The 16,086-nt window shown below is 33.5% G+C and overlaps 1 protein-coding gene and 1 long non-coding RNA gene across 6 annotated transcripts; both read right to left on the reverse strand.

Moving 5' to 3' along the window:
• Positions 1–635: 635 nt before the first annotated feature.
• LOC149987461 (uncharacterized) lies at positions 636–1,698 on the reverse strand. Its single transcript, XR_016498217.1, has 2 exons — positions 1,333–1,698; positions 636–1,087 (listed from the first exon to the last, which is right to left on the reverse strand). It is a non-coding gene; the product is annotated as an uncharacterized LOC149987461 (long non-coding RNA).
• A 6,416-nt stretch (positions 1,699–8,114) lies between these two features.
• LOC112295656 (altered inheritance of mitochondria protein 32) lies at positions 8,115–12,145 on the reverse strand. Of its 5 annotated transcripts, none has more exons than XM_024547510.3 (6): positions 11,817–12,145; positions 10,983–11,325; positions 9,876–9,961; positions 9,395–9,703; positions 8,944–9,027; positions 8,115–8,818 (listed from the first exon to the last, which is right to left on the reverse strand). In XM_024547510.3, the coding sequence occupies exons 2-6, from the start codon at positions 11,271–11,273 to the stop codon at positions 8,422–8,424; spliced, it is 1,167 nt and encodes a 388-aa protein (XP_024403278.1). In that variant the 5' UTR covers positions 11,274–11,325; positions 11,817–12,145; the 3' UTR covers positions 8,115–8,421. The 5 variants fall into 5 exon arrangements, with proteins under 5 accessions (XP_024403278.1, XP_073396904.1, XP_090100410.1 ...); XM_073540803.2 differs by having other exon boundaries at positions 10,983–11,356; positions 11,817–12,053; XM_090244284.1 differs by having other exon boundaries at positions 11,788–12,053.
• Positions 12,146–16,086: the final 3,941 nt, after the last annotated feature.

A 16,086-nucleotide genomic window follows, 5' to 3' on the forward strand; every position in this document is an offset into this window, starting at 1 on the left:
GCATTGTTTTTGCAAATATTGTTATTTAATATTATCACAAACATTTGTAACAAATTGGAGATTGCATATCTATTTTTATTTTTTTAAATCACTTAAAATCCATAAAACATGTTTATATATAGAGAGCAAATTGTTAATCCTACATCTTCAATTGATATTGCTACATTCTCAATTGATGTAATGACATTGCACATTTTTTTCTTTTTTTGGTTTAAGAAAAGATGGTGGTTGACATGGAGATGGTGAATATTTCATAAAAAAATAGGTTGTTCAATTTTTTTAAAATAGAATATTTTTTAAAAAAATATTAAATTTAAAAACAAACAATTTTTTTTTGTCAAAAATACAAAAAACTAAATTTTCAATCTATTCTATTTGTGGGCCAATATAGGAATTAAATATTGAATTGTCAAACATGCCCTAAGTGTGGAAGCACATTTTTTTAGTCAATTTAAGTTGTGTGGAAATGATGTGGGGTACAGCAATATCAATTAGAGATGTAGCATTAACAATTCTCTCTCTCTATGTATGTATGACATATAAAAAAGTGAAATGCAGTCATAATAAATCACATTTTGTATCCAAAAGTCCAACTATAAAAATGTTTATAAAACAACATCATACCACTTGGTGTGTCCAGGTTCAAGTGAAATATTTATATATTTTTGTTTATTGTCATCAATGTCTTTTCAAATCATTCAATGTTTTCTTTTTAACTTAAGAATCAAAGTATTGAAGTAATGTTTGACAATTTAGATTGTTATTATTATTTTTTATTTTTTTGTTTTTTTTTTTAAAACAGAAAGGAGCATTCAAGATCCACAGTTAAAAGCATCCAATAAGATCTCAATCTTGCATGATCCCATGTTTGAGACTGGGTTTCTGATTATAGACCTCTGAATGTGCATGTTGAGTAGAATGCTGAGTGAAACACAAGATTAAATTCTGTTCCAATGCTGGGATTAGACAATAAGCTGCTATAAAGTTAAAAACACTTACTGTAGATACTTGTGTTTGTAGTGGACACCACCACAAAACTACCCATCTATATAAAAAATCCTGATACAAAATCAATTTCTTTAGGTACCTACAAGCAAATGTATTTTACATATTCACATATGGGTTTGTCAACAAATTAAATGAGATTTTATGTCAATTCAAATGATACATGAAGTTCAATAAGGACAGCTTTGGGATTGAATAAAACAAAAATGCTACAGTTCAGAAAATTCATCATTTGTGGTGGTGAATTCCCATGTGAAGATTTCAAAATAAAAAGAAATGAATAAAATTGTCTCAGCATGAAACAAAAGTTGGGGAATGAGGCCTTACTATGGATGGGAATGGGCCATTTGAAGGGGATAAGGGAAGGTGGAGTGTACTCTGACATGTTTTATGTGTTCTTTTTTTGGGATGGCATGGGAAGGGATGAGAATGTCCTATTCAAGTTGTCATGGAATTGTTGAAAATGTTCCACTTCTAAAATTCTGTTTGTTTAAACTTTGAACGTTTTCTCCAGTTTTTTCTTTGCAACATTTCTGCTGTAAAGGATTCCTTTTTTTTAAAAAAAAAACAAAAAAAAAAAACAAAAAACAAAAAACAAAAAAACAAGCATAATTGTTGTTGATTTGATAACCTTAAACAGATTGCTTTTACATGGAACACATGTTTTAGTAGTAAATTTTGTGATGGTGAGTACCAATTTTGATGTTTGAATTGGTTTGCTTGGAATAGTAATCATGAAATTCATCTCTCCGATAAGAAACTATGTACACCATATATAACAATAGTTTTTTGGATACATGTGAAAGAATTGTCTTCTTGAAAATTTTAAGTCTAATGTTTTAAGAGTTTTGAAATAAGCTAAAATGTATTGTATGTGATACTTTCTGCAACATTTAAAGTTTTTATGCAATTTTATCCACAAAAGTGTATGCAAAGGATGAAAAATCTAAATAGTATAAAATATTTCTTAATGTGCGTATACAGATGTATACATATGATAGGAAAAAGGAATACACACAACATAAAAACAACTTATAAACATCAGTATCAATCATTCATTAATTATGCATTTTTCATGAAGAGTTGTTTTTGAATGAGTATTTAAAATCCAACTTTCAGGTATCAGGGAAATAAGTAAAAAAATAATTATACATAGAGAATTCACTCAAACTCAGCAATAATATGACAACAAAAAGACAACTTTGTGAGCATTCATCCCTTCATCAAGGTTTATCTGGTTCAAAATTCTTCTAATCTTCACAGGATCAACACAATGCAATCCACATGAGTGGGACTATACTTATGCCTCAAAGCAATCTGCTGTGAGTCTCCACTTGCTCTGCAAACAGGAAACAACACATTGAAGCCTCATTTTGCACCCACATCCTTTTGGAAATAAGTTGGTTTCCAAAGTTCATTCACCCAAATCAAATTCCTTGCATAATATATATCCAAGTGGGGCTCCTCACTTTTGGCAATCACCATCCATGTGGCTTTGTACCAAACAAATTCTTGTCACATCTTTCATCACCTACTAGACTGACTGGCAAACAGACAGACACCCACCCAACATGATATTCAGCCTTAAAATTCCAACACTGTCCTCTGGACCCACCTAATTTATTTTTTTTGACTCCAACCAAACTCAAGTTAAAAAAGTGACCAGAATTTTGCCTGTAGCGGAATGGGTACCCAGTTGGTACCGAATGAACAGAAAATCCAAATGGCTCCTTGCAACCAGAACATTTTAATAAACCCTAAACCCTGTCGGATGGCTCATATATGATTTTGTTTTGTTTCGATTTGTTTGTTTGTATGGTTGTTATTTTATTTTTTATTTTTTTATTTTTTTTGCAAAGTTCAAATCTGAACTTCTATCATCGATATCGAATTTTATGAAGGGACTCCCAGAAATTGATTGTGCATTGGTGGGCAGGTCACAAAATGTGTGGCAATTACCCAATATCTGTGTCTACAGACAGACAAGAATGATGGACGGATGAAGTAAAACAAGTCAGAGTGCGAGCTGGGTACCTGTTCTGCAAACCCGCAGAGTTTCAACAGAGTTTCAAATTCTTTGGAAGTACACCGATATCCACTTTTTTCGTGGACAGGGAGAGGCGTGGCCATGCATGCATTCAACTTTGAATGGAGGTTTTCTATTTTCATACAAAATTTCCTCCTTTTATTAAATAAGGAATTTATGACCTCTTGAGAGTCTTCAGCACAACGGAAGATCTGTGAGTAGGACTTGAATGCTGCCGGTGCAGTGATTCGAACCTTGGGGTCGGGTTTCGACCATATGAATGATTATTTATTTATTTATTTATATATTTTTGACACGAATACAGTAAATCTCTATTTCAGGAAAAGTAAGTTATCCCCAGCCAGGTTCGGCCAGGGTATTAGTTTACAAAGAACTCACATTGTACCAAACAACTATTTCCTATGACCTTCCTTGCTAAGATAGTTTCTACTTTGGCTTGTCACCTACCCAACTTCCTAATATCTGGTTTATACACCATAGTTGATGGAATTGCAGAATGTGACTGGCTCCAAGGAGTGGTCTACATCTCATATTTTCTTGCATTTTGAGCCATGTGTTCTTTCCATAGTCTACTAGTTGTAGCCACATATAGTGATACACTTATTGCTCAACAGACCAAAAAATACCGTGAAAAGCCACATCACAATTCCACGTAACAATAACCAAATTTGGTTGACCTTCTTGAAATGCCTTGATATTCTACATGCAAATACATAGTAGATCCATAAAGGTTTAAATTGTAAATGTCAAATTCCTTGTAAAGTTTCTCTCTTTGAGCCCCCTCATACTCTTTGATATCCCACTCTATAACCCTATGTATTTGTGTTACCAATACTATTGTCTCTTTGATGAATGGTCACTTGCTGCTTTGTCATTAGGATGAGCAATTAGAGGAGGTGGATCCTCCACCTAAATGCTCTAGATGCAAATTTGCATTCCTAAAAATAATGCAACACTATTTCTTTCGAGCTATTTATACAAATAAGTATTAAGGGCATAAACCTTGAAGAACCAAACATTCAATATATTCTTGTATTATTCAAAAATAATAGATATTTATTCAAAACTAATATAGTATTAAAACTAGAATGACTATTGCCAAAGAAAAAAAAGACTAGAAAGTCTTGAAATAAGACTAAGGATTAAAAAGACATTGATAAGAGTGAAGAAGCCTTTACTCTTGCTTCTATATATACTATCTAACTAAATGCAATATAGCGACGTTCTATAGAACCTCTACCATGTATTTAATTTGCAAGACATATGTTTAAACTTACAAGACAAGTTTTATATATGTGAGCTACATCGTTTGCTTGTACTACAAGTTGTCAATACATGCAACACTTGGCTAACTTATTGACCAAGTATCTAACCTATAAATCACCTATAGACACATATAAAGGCAAAAATGCTTCTATAAAGCTTTTAGGAAGCTTTTCTACAAGATATTATCAAATTAACCTATTTTTACCTACTTCTACTTATTCATATTATTTAAATAAGTATTAGAATAAAAATATATGTCCATAATAATAAAATGTTAATTGTCAATATTACTACTCACTTATCTTTGCCAAAAATTAATTGTGGTTATTCTATGCTAGGTTAACCAAAGAAGACCAACTTCTTCTCAAGCTCTCTTATCATTCTACATATTAGTTCACTTCAACTTTGTAGCTTTGCAGTAACATGCCTTTCCACTTTCTAACAACTACATTTAAAAGTTCATGTCATTTTTAAATTAGTGAGCACCCCATTGCTACATTGTATTGCATAAATGGAGATTGATTAGGCCATTGATATTGGCCGAGGCTCGACACCAACCTATCAATCCGGCCGTAGTATAATTAGATTATTATTATTATTATTATTATTTTTCGTCCTTTTGTTATTGAAATGACCATGATTCATTTCAAAATATCAATAATGTCTATACCCTCTTCACCTTTGTTTACAACCTCTTTATACAAATTTTACTTCCAATTCTATTGGATTTTGAAAAGTGTCAAAGTGTTCTCTCTAGTTTGTACATACATATCTAAGTAGGAATCTGGACCTCCATTGCAAATAAGTCTGTTTGATATAAGTTGTTAGTTTGTTATATAACAAAGGAATAAAAAGAGTCTTCCAAGGCAAATACTGCCACTCACTTGCCTATCCATAGCTCTTGTATTGGGTTAAGAAAGAGTTGTGTCCTTTGTTAGGTCAACATGTGAACTATGGCTATCTATATCCCTTCCTTTTCTTGTTTGAAGCCAAATCTATTTGCCACATCTACAAATGAGAAGAAATTTTTGTTTTTCACACACATCTAAACTTTTTATGTCTATAGATATAAATTTCTATTGTTTTTTTTTTTTTTTTTTTTTAATATGATAGATCTAATATTAATAAGTTCTTAATTGTACCAAAAAATCCAATTCTTCCATCCTTCTCAGCATGTTGAAAGGATGAGTGGCACTTTTGGAAGGAATTCCTTCTATGTTTATTCAATTCTATTCTATTCTTTTGAACCTTTGTACTTTGATGACTCTTAAGTGTGAAAAAATCAAGACTTGGTTTCTACCTCTTTTTAGCATATGATTGGAATTTGAAAAGATAATATCTTAGCAATAAGTATAAATTAGACTCTAATGTTTTCATGGCTTTCACAATCCATTTGCCTAACAATGCAAGTATTATATTTGATGGATTAATGAGGTTAATCCTCCTTTTATAAAAAAATTGACATCATTTTAGCCATGCCACTTTAGTTTGGGCCCAATACATAGTTTCTCTTGCTAGTTAGTTACTTAATAAGGCTTTAATCTTTGATAAGCCATTTTTTGTTCCTTCTCATAGTAAAATAAAATAAAACATGGTTGACAAAAGTACATTATTGGCAATTGTTTCTCTTCTTGTTGTATTGATCATTATAAAGTATTGATGATTCAATTTTTTATTTATTTTTTCTTATAAAAAGAAGTCAAATTCATTTAAAGTTAATAAAAGGCTATCTGGTGCTCCCAATAATTTACTCATCATTTTCATTAGTCTATATAATGCCTATTTTATTAGTCCATTATGATCTAATAGGAGAATGTATACTCTTCCAATGCCTTTTTGAATTGGTTTAGATTAGAATGAATCTCAAGTCCAAATAAAATGTATCAAAGAATGAATGTTTTGCATATTTTGGTTGATAAAAATTAAATTTACTTTAGAAGGATATGGTTGGTGGTCACCCTCAACTTACCAGAATTAAGAGTACTTGGTCTTTTGGTATCAACAAATATTGAAAGGAAATAAAAGACAACTCTATGAAGAACTCTCCAAATAAGGATCACAACATGAGTTTATTGAAGGGTAATGAGTCACTCTTGAGTCCACTCTTAACTATATTTTAACCATTAATTGGATATACTAACATAAGTTTTGGTTATTGTAATGACAAAGAGAGTTTGACTTGGATCATAATGAGAATTTTTAAAATATAAAATAAAAATATTTCTAACTTCTTGAAAACAAGAGGTAGGAAAAAAAAGAACACTATACAACTGTCTATAATTTTATAATGTATGTTTCATTATCTTGAAGTTCACAATAAAGACTTTCAATGTAATTCAATCAATCCTTGTGTGTCTACTTTTAGAGAGGGGTTTAATAAAAAATTGATGCATTTCTTAAAACTCCCTGGCATTGATGTTTAGCAGTAAACAAGGCCGCTTTGGTTGAAATATATTTATGTATGTATACAAAGAGTAATTTGTGGGGATAAACAGTAAACTCAATTATGTGATGAGCTGGGAACAAGACTTGGAGTAGGTTATTTAGTTAGAATAGTACACTGGGGTATGTGCTTGATTGAACATCACTCTTACCCATCCATCTTTTCTGTGAAGTAGATACAAAAAAGTGGATTGAAATAAATGAGCAAAAAGAAATCAAATCAAATCGAAATAGAGAGTAGAATTTGAACATTATATTCATGTGTGTTGTTTCACATGAGACTTTAATAAATCATACAAAAGGATACAAAAAAGAAAAAAGAATTAAAAGAGGAAAAAAAAAAAAACAAACAAATCAAAACAAAAAACAAGGAAGGAACGGTGATGTTAGCATTTTTGGAAAGTACACCCAAAGGAACAAACTGTAGGGCAGGCAAAGGATATCCTGCAGTGGCATATTATGCAAGTGCTCTTGAAGAACCTTTCACAAACAGAAGGGTGGGGAACCGTAACCTAACTGTTGCTCAAACTCAAAGCAAACATCATCAGTAGCAGGAAGAAAGAAAGAAAACTGAAATAAAATGTACATATACACACACACACACACATATATATATATATATATATATACACACACACACACACATATATATATATATATACACACACACATACACTCTCTGTGTACACATGACCCACACAAAATGCTCTCTAGAATCCTGGCTACTTGCCTTCCAAAGCACTCCACTGGGTTGGCTTTTCATCTAACCAGCACACAACACCAAGGGTGCAGCTTGAGATAGTACCTACGTTCCTTATGCCAGCAGCTCTTCGCAAGTGTAAACTACTCTGCAGGCTTTGAAACGGCTGCCCACTCAAGGGCTCTTTTGGTCATGGGTTCTGTGCGCTCGTACAATAAGCTCTTCCTCTTCCATGAAAAAAGTAAAACAGCAGTCAACTTCAATCTAACAACCCTTTGAAAACATGCGCACAAGTGATGTCAGCATTTCTGCTGTTGACAAAAGGCTGTAAACTCACCTGCATTACATCTGAGCAGTCACTTCATTCTATCAAGTGTGACTTGAACGTCCACTTACAGGATGTATCGTACGCGCTGTCTGGTCAAATGAGTCTCTTCCAGCAGAAATATATTCGAACATACTGCAAACACACACAATGTATCTGAACTTAGATTTTGTGTGCTGTAGTTTGTACAATCTCGCCCGGTGCTGATAGAAAATCTTCGAAAAGATTCTCTGCTTCTGGAGACATTGCTTCAGGACACACACAAAACATTCCCAATTGGCACTGCGCGAATTAACGCTCAGATGTATTTCACACTTCAACAAGTAAAATTTTAGCGCAAATCGGTGACTACTTTATAATGAAAGTCTAGCCACACTTCAAGATCATGACTTGGAAGGCTGCTGACGAGTTTAATGCTTGATTGTCAGGAGTTATAATAGATACGTCGATAGTATACTCTACATTCGTAGATCGAATTTACCATGACTACCCAAGTTAAACGAGGAAAATCCCGCATCCGCAGCCATAAGGACCTGTGATCATGCTCCTCGCACTCACATATATCGTATTCCAAGTGTTTGTACGAAGCTAAACTCGACATACGGAATAATCGTTTATCTGTCATGCTAATCAAACTTAATTTTTCTGAGAAGTTGCGCGATAAGCGTGATATGCAAAATACACAGCAGTTACTGCAGTTGCGACAGCCAATGTATCTCCAGATTCCCAATCTTCAACCCATGCTGGCCACTTAAACCTAGGCTTTTTCTTTTCCACGTACGGTTTGAGTGGGCCTTCTTCCTCTTGTTCATCCCCACACATTTGATGCAGGTCACGTGATCCAATGCGTGGAAGAAGAGGAGGAGGATGCTTTCTCCGAGCAGGAACGGCTGCTCCATTAGGTGTTGCAGTCGCAGCATCCATCTTCCCCTCCGGCTCATTGTCTTCTCTGACTTCCCCAGTTGGCTTACTAGAAGGATTTCTTCTCTGCTGGACTTCCTTCTGCTGATCCTCGGTCAATCCCATTTGGCCCCTGACGACGCAAAACATGATGTTTCAGATTCATAATTTTCAATTTTTTTTGAAAAGTTGATGTGAAGTTATAGTACTTTGAATTCACTTAAAATCCAATAGTTTCTCAAATTGAGTTAGTATTACCTCCAAAGCCGATCCACCACCTGTCCAAGGCCAATGTGCTTCTCCAAAAGCTCCGGAACATCTTCAGGTGTTACGTACCCATACCTGAACCGCAAACAAGTATGTTCTAAAATGAGTTGTCCTAGAGGTCAGCAAAGAAAAGCACCTAAAGCCTCAAGCCATTCCACATCTTTAAGCAGAACACCCAAAGCATGATACCAGAGAAGAAAGGAGCACTGATTTCCAACTGCATTTCATGATATCTTCGACTAGATAAAGTACATAGCCCTGAAAAGTGACGATGATGCACTGAAAAGCTCGGAAATTCACCACATGAAGTACACGGGAACCCAACAGAGTCATGAATGTTGAAATTCAAAAAGAAAATTAAAAAGTTGCCGATACGATTTAAGTTTTTAGATATTTTTGGGTTTCCCCACTAAAATGACAATGCACCGTTCTAAACACTCACCAGTGCCCTGAGCAACTTCCAGAACCTCCATCATGCCTGAACACGATGACATTGCCAGCATACTTGTGGCCACCAATGTGGGAGCAATAGTTTACAAACACTTGTTCACCTAGCCCGCGCACAGCGATCTCCTGATTGAAACGCTCTCTTAAAGGAGGTCCGCACACACCACACCGCTTGTCACGACTCCCATGTCCACAAATAAAAACATAGCTCCCCACGAGAGGCTCCGGTTCACCTAAGGCCCACGCGTCCCCCTTGACCAGTACTTCATCGATAAAGGATTCAACATCTGATTCTGCAATTCCCCTGCAAGAGCATGATGCATATTGTATAAAAATTACAGTGGTTCGGTTAGACCATCTACAAAATCAAAGTATGTAATTCGAAGAAATTAACAGTTACCAAGGAAGATACAAGGCTAAAAATTCGTAACACATTATGTGTATCTACGATAGAAATCCAGGAAAAGCGAACTCACTTGTATTTCAGCATGTCCGGAAACATCAAGATGTCACCGTTTGTCTTCTCAGGCTCATCCTGACCTTCAGCTATAGTCAAGCGGGTCTACAAAAAAAATATATAAAAAAAATGTTAATATTAATAATAATATTAATATTTAGTCTGAAGAAATATTAGTGGCTTCGCAAATAACATAAAACCATAGAGAGCTTGTGTTATCAAGTTCCAATACTGTAACAAAATAATAGCCACCCTGGAGGAGTTTCCAGGCATTTTAAATTAATCAGAAGTGCAGATTGTGAAGTCTTAGTTTCTCATGATCAAAGCAGATGGCAGAATATTTTGATTAAGTCTTTCTCAGCAGACTTCTACGTGTCAGGTGATGAGGTCAGTAGCAAGTATTGATCAGAATTTGATTGTCAAGAAGATCGACAAGCGTCTAATTGATATTGTTTTCTGCGATTCAATCATTACATTTCTCCAGTAACAACTCGCCTAAATTTTTTCTCCTACAAATATTTCATGATTGCTTCTTGAACGAAACCTAGATTCAGGGAACTTGTCTACAAGTTTTTCTTATTTTCACCAGCATGAAACCTAGCTTCCGGAATTGTATAGCACAATCGTCCGACTATTCAGCCATCGTTCCACACATTGGTTCAACCAACGAACACGAGTATAGTTCAACAAATATAATCGGTGCAGTGGCTGCACAACGCGTATGTGCACAACTAAGAGATCTAACGATACCAAGACAAGCTAAACACAATCAGACGGGCTATAATCGTGACCAGAGACTTTCAAGGATCGTCAGCAACATACTACAGCAGAGGTCCGTGCGGAGTGGGGACTTCTGACGTCATATCTAATCGTGAAATGCGTTGAATGGTATTTGCATGGACACCAGTTCACAAATGAGAGATATGTAAACATTTACAAAGAAATAAGTGAAGCCGAACAACCGTAGTCAGTTCCTCCAGACACTTAACCTTCTTTGTACAATAGCTTATCACATACCTGTATGCCAATTATGTTCCACGAACGTGCCTAAATCGAAACAATCTGAAGTTACATCTCTTGGCAAGAGTGAAACAAAAACCAAGAAAAGTTGGAAATATTCACATACCTTCTTCGGTAAATCGTTTTTCTTATTACGGAGCGCATTGACCAATTTCGACGGCAAAGGATGATAGTCTGAAGCTTCCACTTTCGATGGCCAGCTACTTGGTTGATTGTAGCGCAAGAATATGTGGCGTTCGTACAAGTCCACACTTCCAACCAGAGGTTTTTTATTCATCATTTCAAGTCTCGTGAATCCATACGTTGCATCTAAGCTCTCGTCAGCGCTGCCCGCATCCACCTCCTCTATTCCAGCTCTCTCGACGACGGGCTCTTCGGCTACAGAATTGCTTGCCATGGTGGCAACCAATCTTCTGCCAGAGCCTGTAGAACGTAAACCGACGCTCGATCTGAGAAGAAAGCAAACTCCACAGATGAAACCTACCGATGAGTCAGCAAACGAGGCGGTAAACGACACGAACAGTGACTTGTTCTGCAGAGGCTCCAATCCCGATGCATTAAACTTATTAAACGCCCTACAGCACGCAGCGGTCCTAAATCTGACCACACTCGGAAACGCAAAGAAAGCTAGAACGCCTCTACCTCTATCCCCTCGAAAGCCTCACAAACCAGCCACAGCGCACACTCCACACTCCATCCCCTCACCTCAAAAGCCTACTCCACTCGCCAAGCCAATCGTGTCCAACATCTTCAAAAGCTTCACAATCCCTTCCACGACCAGCTCAATTCCGACACGCAGGACACTAACTGACATGATCAATGTGCAAAAAAAAATCCTAAACGGGCCTTTCTGCCACCAATGCCACACGATCCCCGACCATAAACCGCACCAAAATATCAAATACTCACACCCTCTTGGATGCTTCAAATCCCGAGTTACCCGCCAAGAATTGATGATGCAGGAATCCAACGTAACGCAGATTCACCCGGTATGTGGTGCGGTACGGCGTGAGCCTCTCGCAACGTAAGCAATCCACGAAACTCTCTAACGCGCGCCGCGATAGTGTGCCTTTGGTTGGCTATGGCGGCTCTGCAATGCACGGGATTGCACGCTCCATTCCACGGCGGCGGCACTCGGGGTCTCCGCCCTCCTGGTCTCCGTCACCTTTTCGACTCCATTAAGGTCATGATGCAATGCATGCTCCTTTTTTTCACGCAGAGTTGCACTCTACTTTGGGTTCAGGTCGTGTGAGTTTCCATCTTGGCTCCTCCTTGTTGGCTGGTGTGTCATCACTCCCACCTTTGTTTCAGCCATGGCCAATCCCTCAATTTTATTTTGGGCCTGGTATTCCACACGGCCTCTGGATATTCTTTTATGTTCTAGCCTATCCTTCCCCTGCCTTCTATCTCTGTAATGTGGGTATCTATTCAATCTCTTAACCATTTGCTTGGCTTGAAATTTGATTAAATTGCTTGCTTGCTAAGGTATGGTCATTCCATACTTGTGTGTACTTGTTCAAGGTCATGAGCTTCTCAACTACCCCAACTTGGTTTGTTGTCTGTACTTTTTGTGAATTTATTTGGAGATTAGCATGGTAATTTTTTTGAACTTTATTACAAGTTGACAAGAATGTGTGTGACTTAATGAAAAATGTAAAAGAATATGGAAGACTGTGTAAAGGTTTCATTTAAATTGAATTCTAAAGAAAAGTGGAATAGATGTTTAGAACTAAGGTATCTAGGTCAAGTAATGGAAAAAATAGATTAATAGTAAATTTGTTGTTGTTTAGGCTCATAAAATTTCAATTCATTGGTTTTTTAAAACTTATGATGATCTTTAATTAATTAATTTTTTTTAAAAAAATTACAAACAAAATCAATTTTAGTTGATGAATTATCATCATTCAATTACAATATTATTCTTAATATTAGACTATCTAAGTATATAATAAAAATTTGATTAAATTAAATTAAATTAAATTAAATCAATCTAATTTTTTAATCTTTTGGATTATTTAATATTAAATACAAAACAAAAAAAAACTTCTAAATAATAAGAAAGACTATTCTTAAACTTAAATTTACTAAAATCATCATGAAGTTTAGTTTTAACATCATGATTAGAAATTTTGTTAATTTACTAAAATAAAGTTTATTAAAAGAAATAATCTCAATTAAAATTGTTAGCTTAATAATTTAAAGATGCAATTATTTGGATTGCAAAAGAAAAATTTGTTGTTGATTATACAATATATTTCTTTTTTTTAATACAAATTAAGAATGTCTACACAAAGCATTTAACAAGCCTTATTATTTTCTAAGACAATATGTAATATATAAAATACTTCATGATATAGAAATACTTTAATAGACTTGGCAACAATTAAAAACATGTATTGATATGAAATATTTAAGATTCTAGTAATTTGTATAAATTATAATTGAATGAGAAGCATCTTTTAGGTGTTACAAATATAGATATTTATTTCAATAATTACCTATATGATTAGATAGAAGTATATAAAAGTAGATTAATTGGATAATATCTTATGGAGAAGCTCTTTAGAAGCTTCATAGATGTGGCTTTGATTTTACATGTGTTTGTAGTTAATTGGTAGGATAGAAACTTATTCAATAAAGTAGCTACATGTTGCACATGTTGATAGCTTATGGAATAAGCTAACTATATGGCGCATACATAGGAAATTTTATTTTATAAGTTAAGACATATGTCATGCAATTTGAACATATATTGGAAGTCCCATAGAATGTAGCCACGTAACTCCTACTTAAATAGTACATATAGAGGCAAGAATAAAGTCCCTTTCACTCTTGTCAATGTCTTTTTAGTTCTTAATGTTGTTTTAAGACTTTTTAGTCTTCTTGTTTTTGGCAATAGGCATACTAGTTTAATATTATATCATCTTTGAATGATTCTTTAGTTTTTTTGAGTGACACAAGAGAGTATTGATCTTTAAATTTATTGAAATTTATGTCCTTGAAAGTTTGACAAGAGACCTAATTCATTATTCACATTTAATTCTAGAAAAGAATAGATTATTATACTTCTATTATTATATTTTTAGAAATTATAAACCATCCACTTTTAAATTTATTTATAATTTTTTAATACTAATTTTTTTCTTAAAAGAGAAGATTATTTCTCTTTGTAGAAATTTTTATTTGATATTAGAGGTTATAAATTACTCTCTTCTAGTTTAACTATTTGAATTTATTTGAGTTGTCTTTGCAAAAATAAATTATAGATACTACTCTCGGCATAAGTGAGAATAGATTTGAAACTATTGCAAATCTTTACAAGCTTTTCAATACTTTTAGGATGAAAATCTTACATATTTTCAATGTGAATCAGGATGGTATTATTCCTATGCCTATGGAATAAATCAACAATGAACTTCAAAGTCTGCGCCAATAAATTGTATAATTAAGAGAAGTAAGTAGATTAAATTCATAATTATATCTAAAAAGTCTTGTTACTACAAGTATAAAGGAAGCAATGATAAGAATGCTCAAGAAGCTTGATGAAACAAGATCAAAGTTTAGAGAGTTTTTATAATAAATAAAGTTCTATCTAAGGTTGAATCTTTTTTAATATTCTTGATAGATTTATTCAAGTTAAATTCATAAAAATACTTCTTTCTAAGAGAGCTCTTTCTTGATTTACACTTTTGATGCAAAAAAAATCAAGACTACTCTATGATTTGAATTCATTTTTAGAAGTATTTATAATCACATTTAAAAAAAATGATTGAAAAAGAGTGGAATAGACCAAGCTCGTAATTTTACAATAAGGATGATATTTAACCACCATATATGCTGCTAAATTTCAAAATCTTGCTAGCAATGTGAATTATAATGAAAAAGTGCTTATCAATCAATTTCAATATGGATTAAAAGATAATATCAAAGATTTATTGTGGACAATATGAAGAGCAAACTCATTACAATAATTTATTGCTTAAGCCATTGCATGAGAGAATTGACCATTTGAAAGACATCAAGAATAAAGATATAATTGGAGAGATACAAGTCAAGTTATGGTGATACAGAAGTGTCAATTTTTGCTATATATGTAATATCTATTTTTAATAAAAAATAGATTTCAAATGGTATTTCAAGCTAATATCAAAAATATTAAGATATTTTTGAAAAGAAGAATTAGATTTTATTCTAAAGTATTGTTCCTATGATTATTTCATTGATCTTCAAAAAAGAGCTCGATTACTATTTGGACCAATATATAGCCTATTACAAAATGAATTGGCTATACTTAAGGAATATATTGACAAGAATTCAACCAAAAACTTCATATGCCATTTTAAATCTCTAGCAAGAGCTCCTATCTTATTTATGAAGAAAAAAGATTGACCTTTGGATATATATATATATATATATATATATATATATCTATATATAAAAGGACTATTAAAGATTCAACAAGATTATTATTAAGAATAGATATCTTTTTTCTTTAATTTTAGAACTTTTTGAATAATTTAATGAAAGGAAGATCTATATAAAAATAAATCTATAAAGAACATATAACTTAATATACATTAAAAAAAAAGATGAATGGAAAACTATATTTTGAATCAAAAATAAGAATTTCAAATTTAATATCATGTTGTTCGGACTTACAAATATACCAACTACTTTTTAAAATTTAATAAATGATGTCTTTTGTACATTTTTTGATGATTTTGTTATCTATTATCAAAAAAATATCCTAATTTATGCTAAAAATATTGAAGAACATGAATTTTATGTTTGTCATGAGTTACAAAAATTAAGAGATGCAAGATTAAATATGGAGATAAAAAAGTATATATTTTATACTACTCAAGTTGACTTCTTAAGATATATCATTTTGTCACGGACACAGAAATACAGACTTGAGATCTAACAAGAAGTTCAAGAAGAACTGGCAAGAATTAGATTAATCAGATGAATACAAGAACAACACCAGAGAGGTGAGCTAAAGCTCTAAGAGATGTGTTGTCGAGAACGAAGAATTTTTCAGCCTCGATTCTAATATATACTCCTATTTAGGAAGCTTCTCAAGCAACTTCTACCAACTAGGAAGCTTCTAGAAGGTTCCAGAGACTTGCTTCTAGAAGGTTCTAGAAACTTATCTCTAGAAGGTTCTAAGGACTATGTCCCTAACATCTTCTACCAACTAAAAAGCTTCT

This window comes from Physcomitrium patens, chromosome 18 (genome assembly GCF_059467195.1).
Source record: "Physcomitrium patens ecotype Gransden chromosome 18, ASM5946719v1, whole genome shotgun sequence".
Taxonomy (NCBI): Eukaryota; Viridiplantae; Streptophyta; class Bryopsida; order Funariales; family Funariaceae; genus Physcomitrium; species Physcomitrium patens.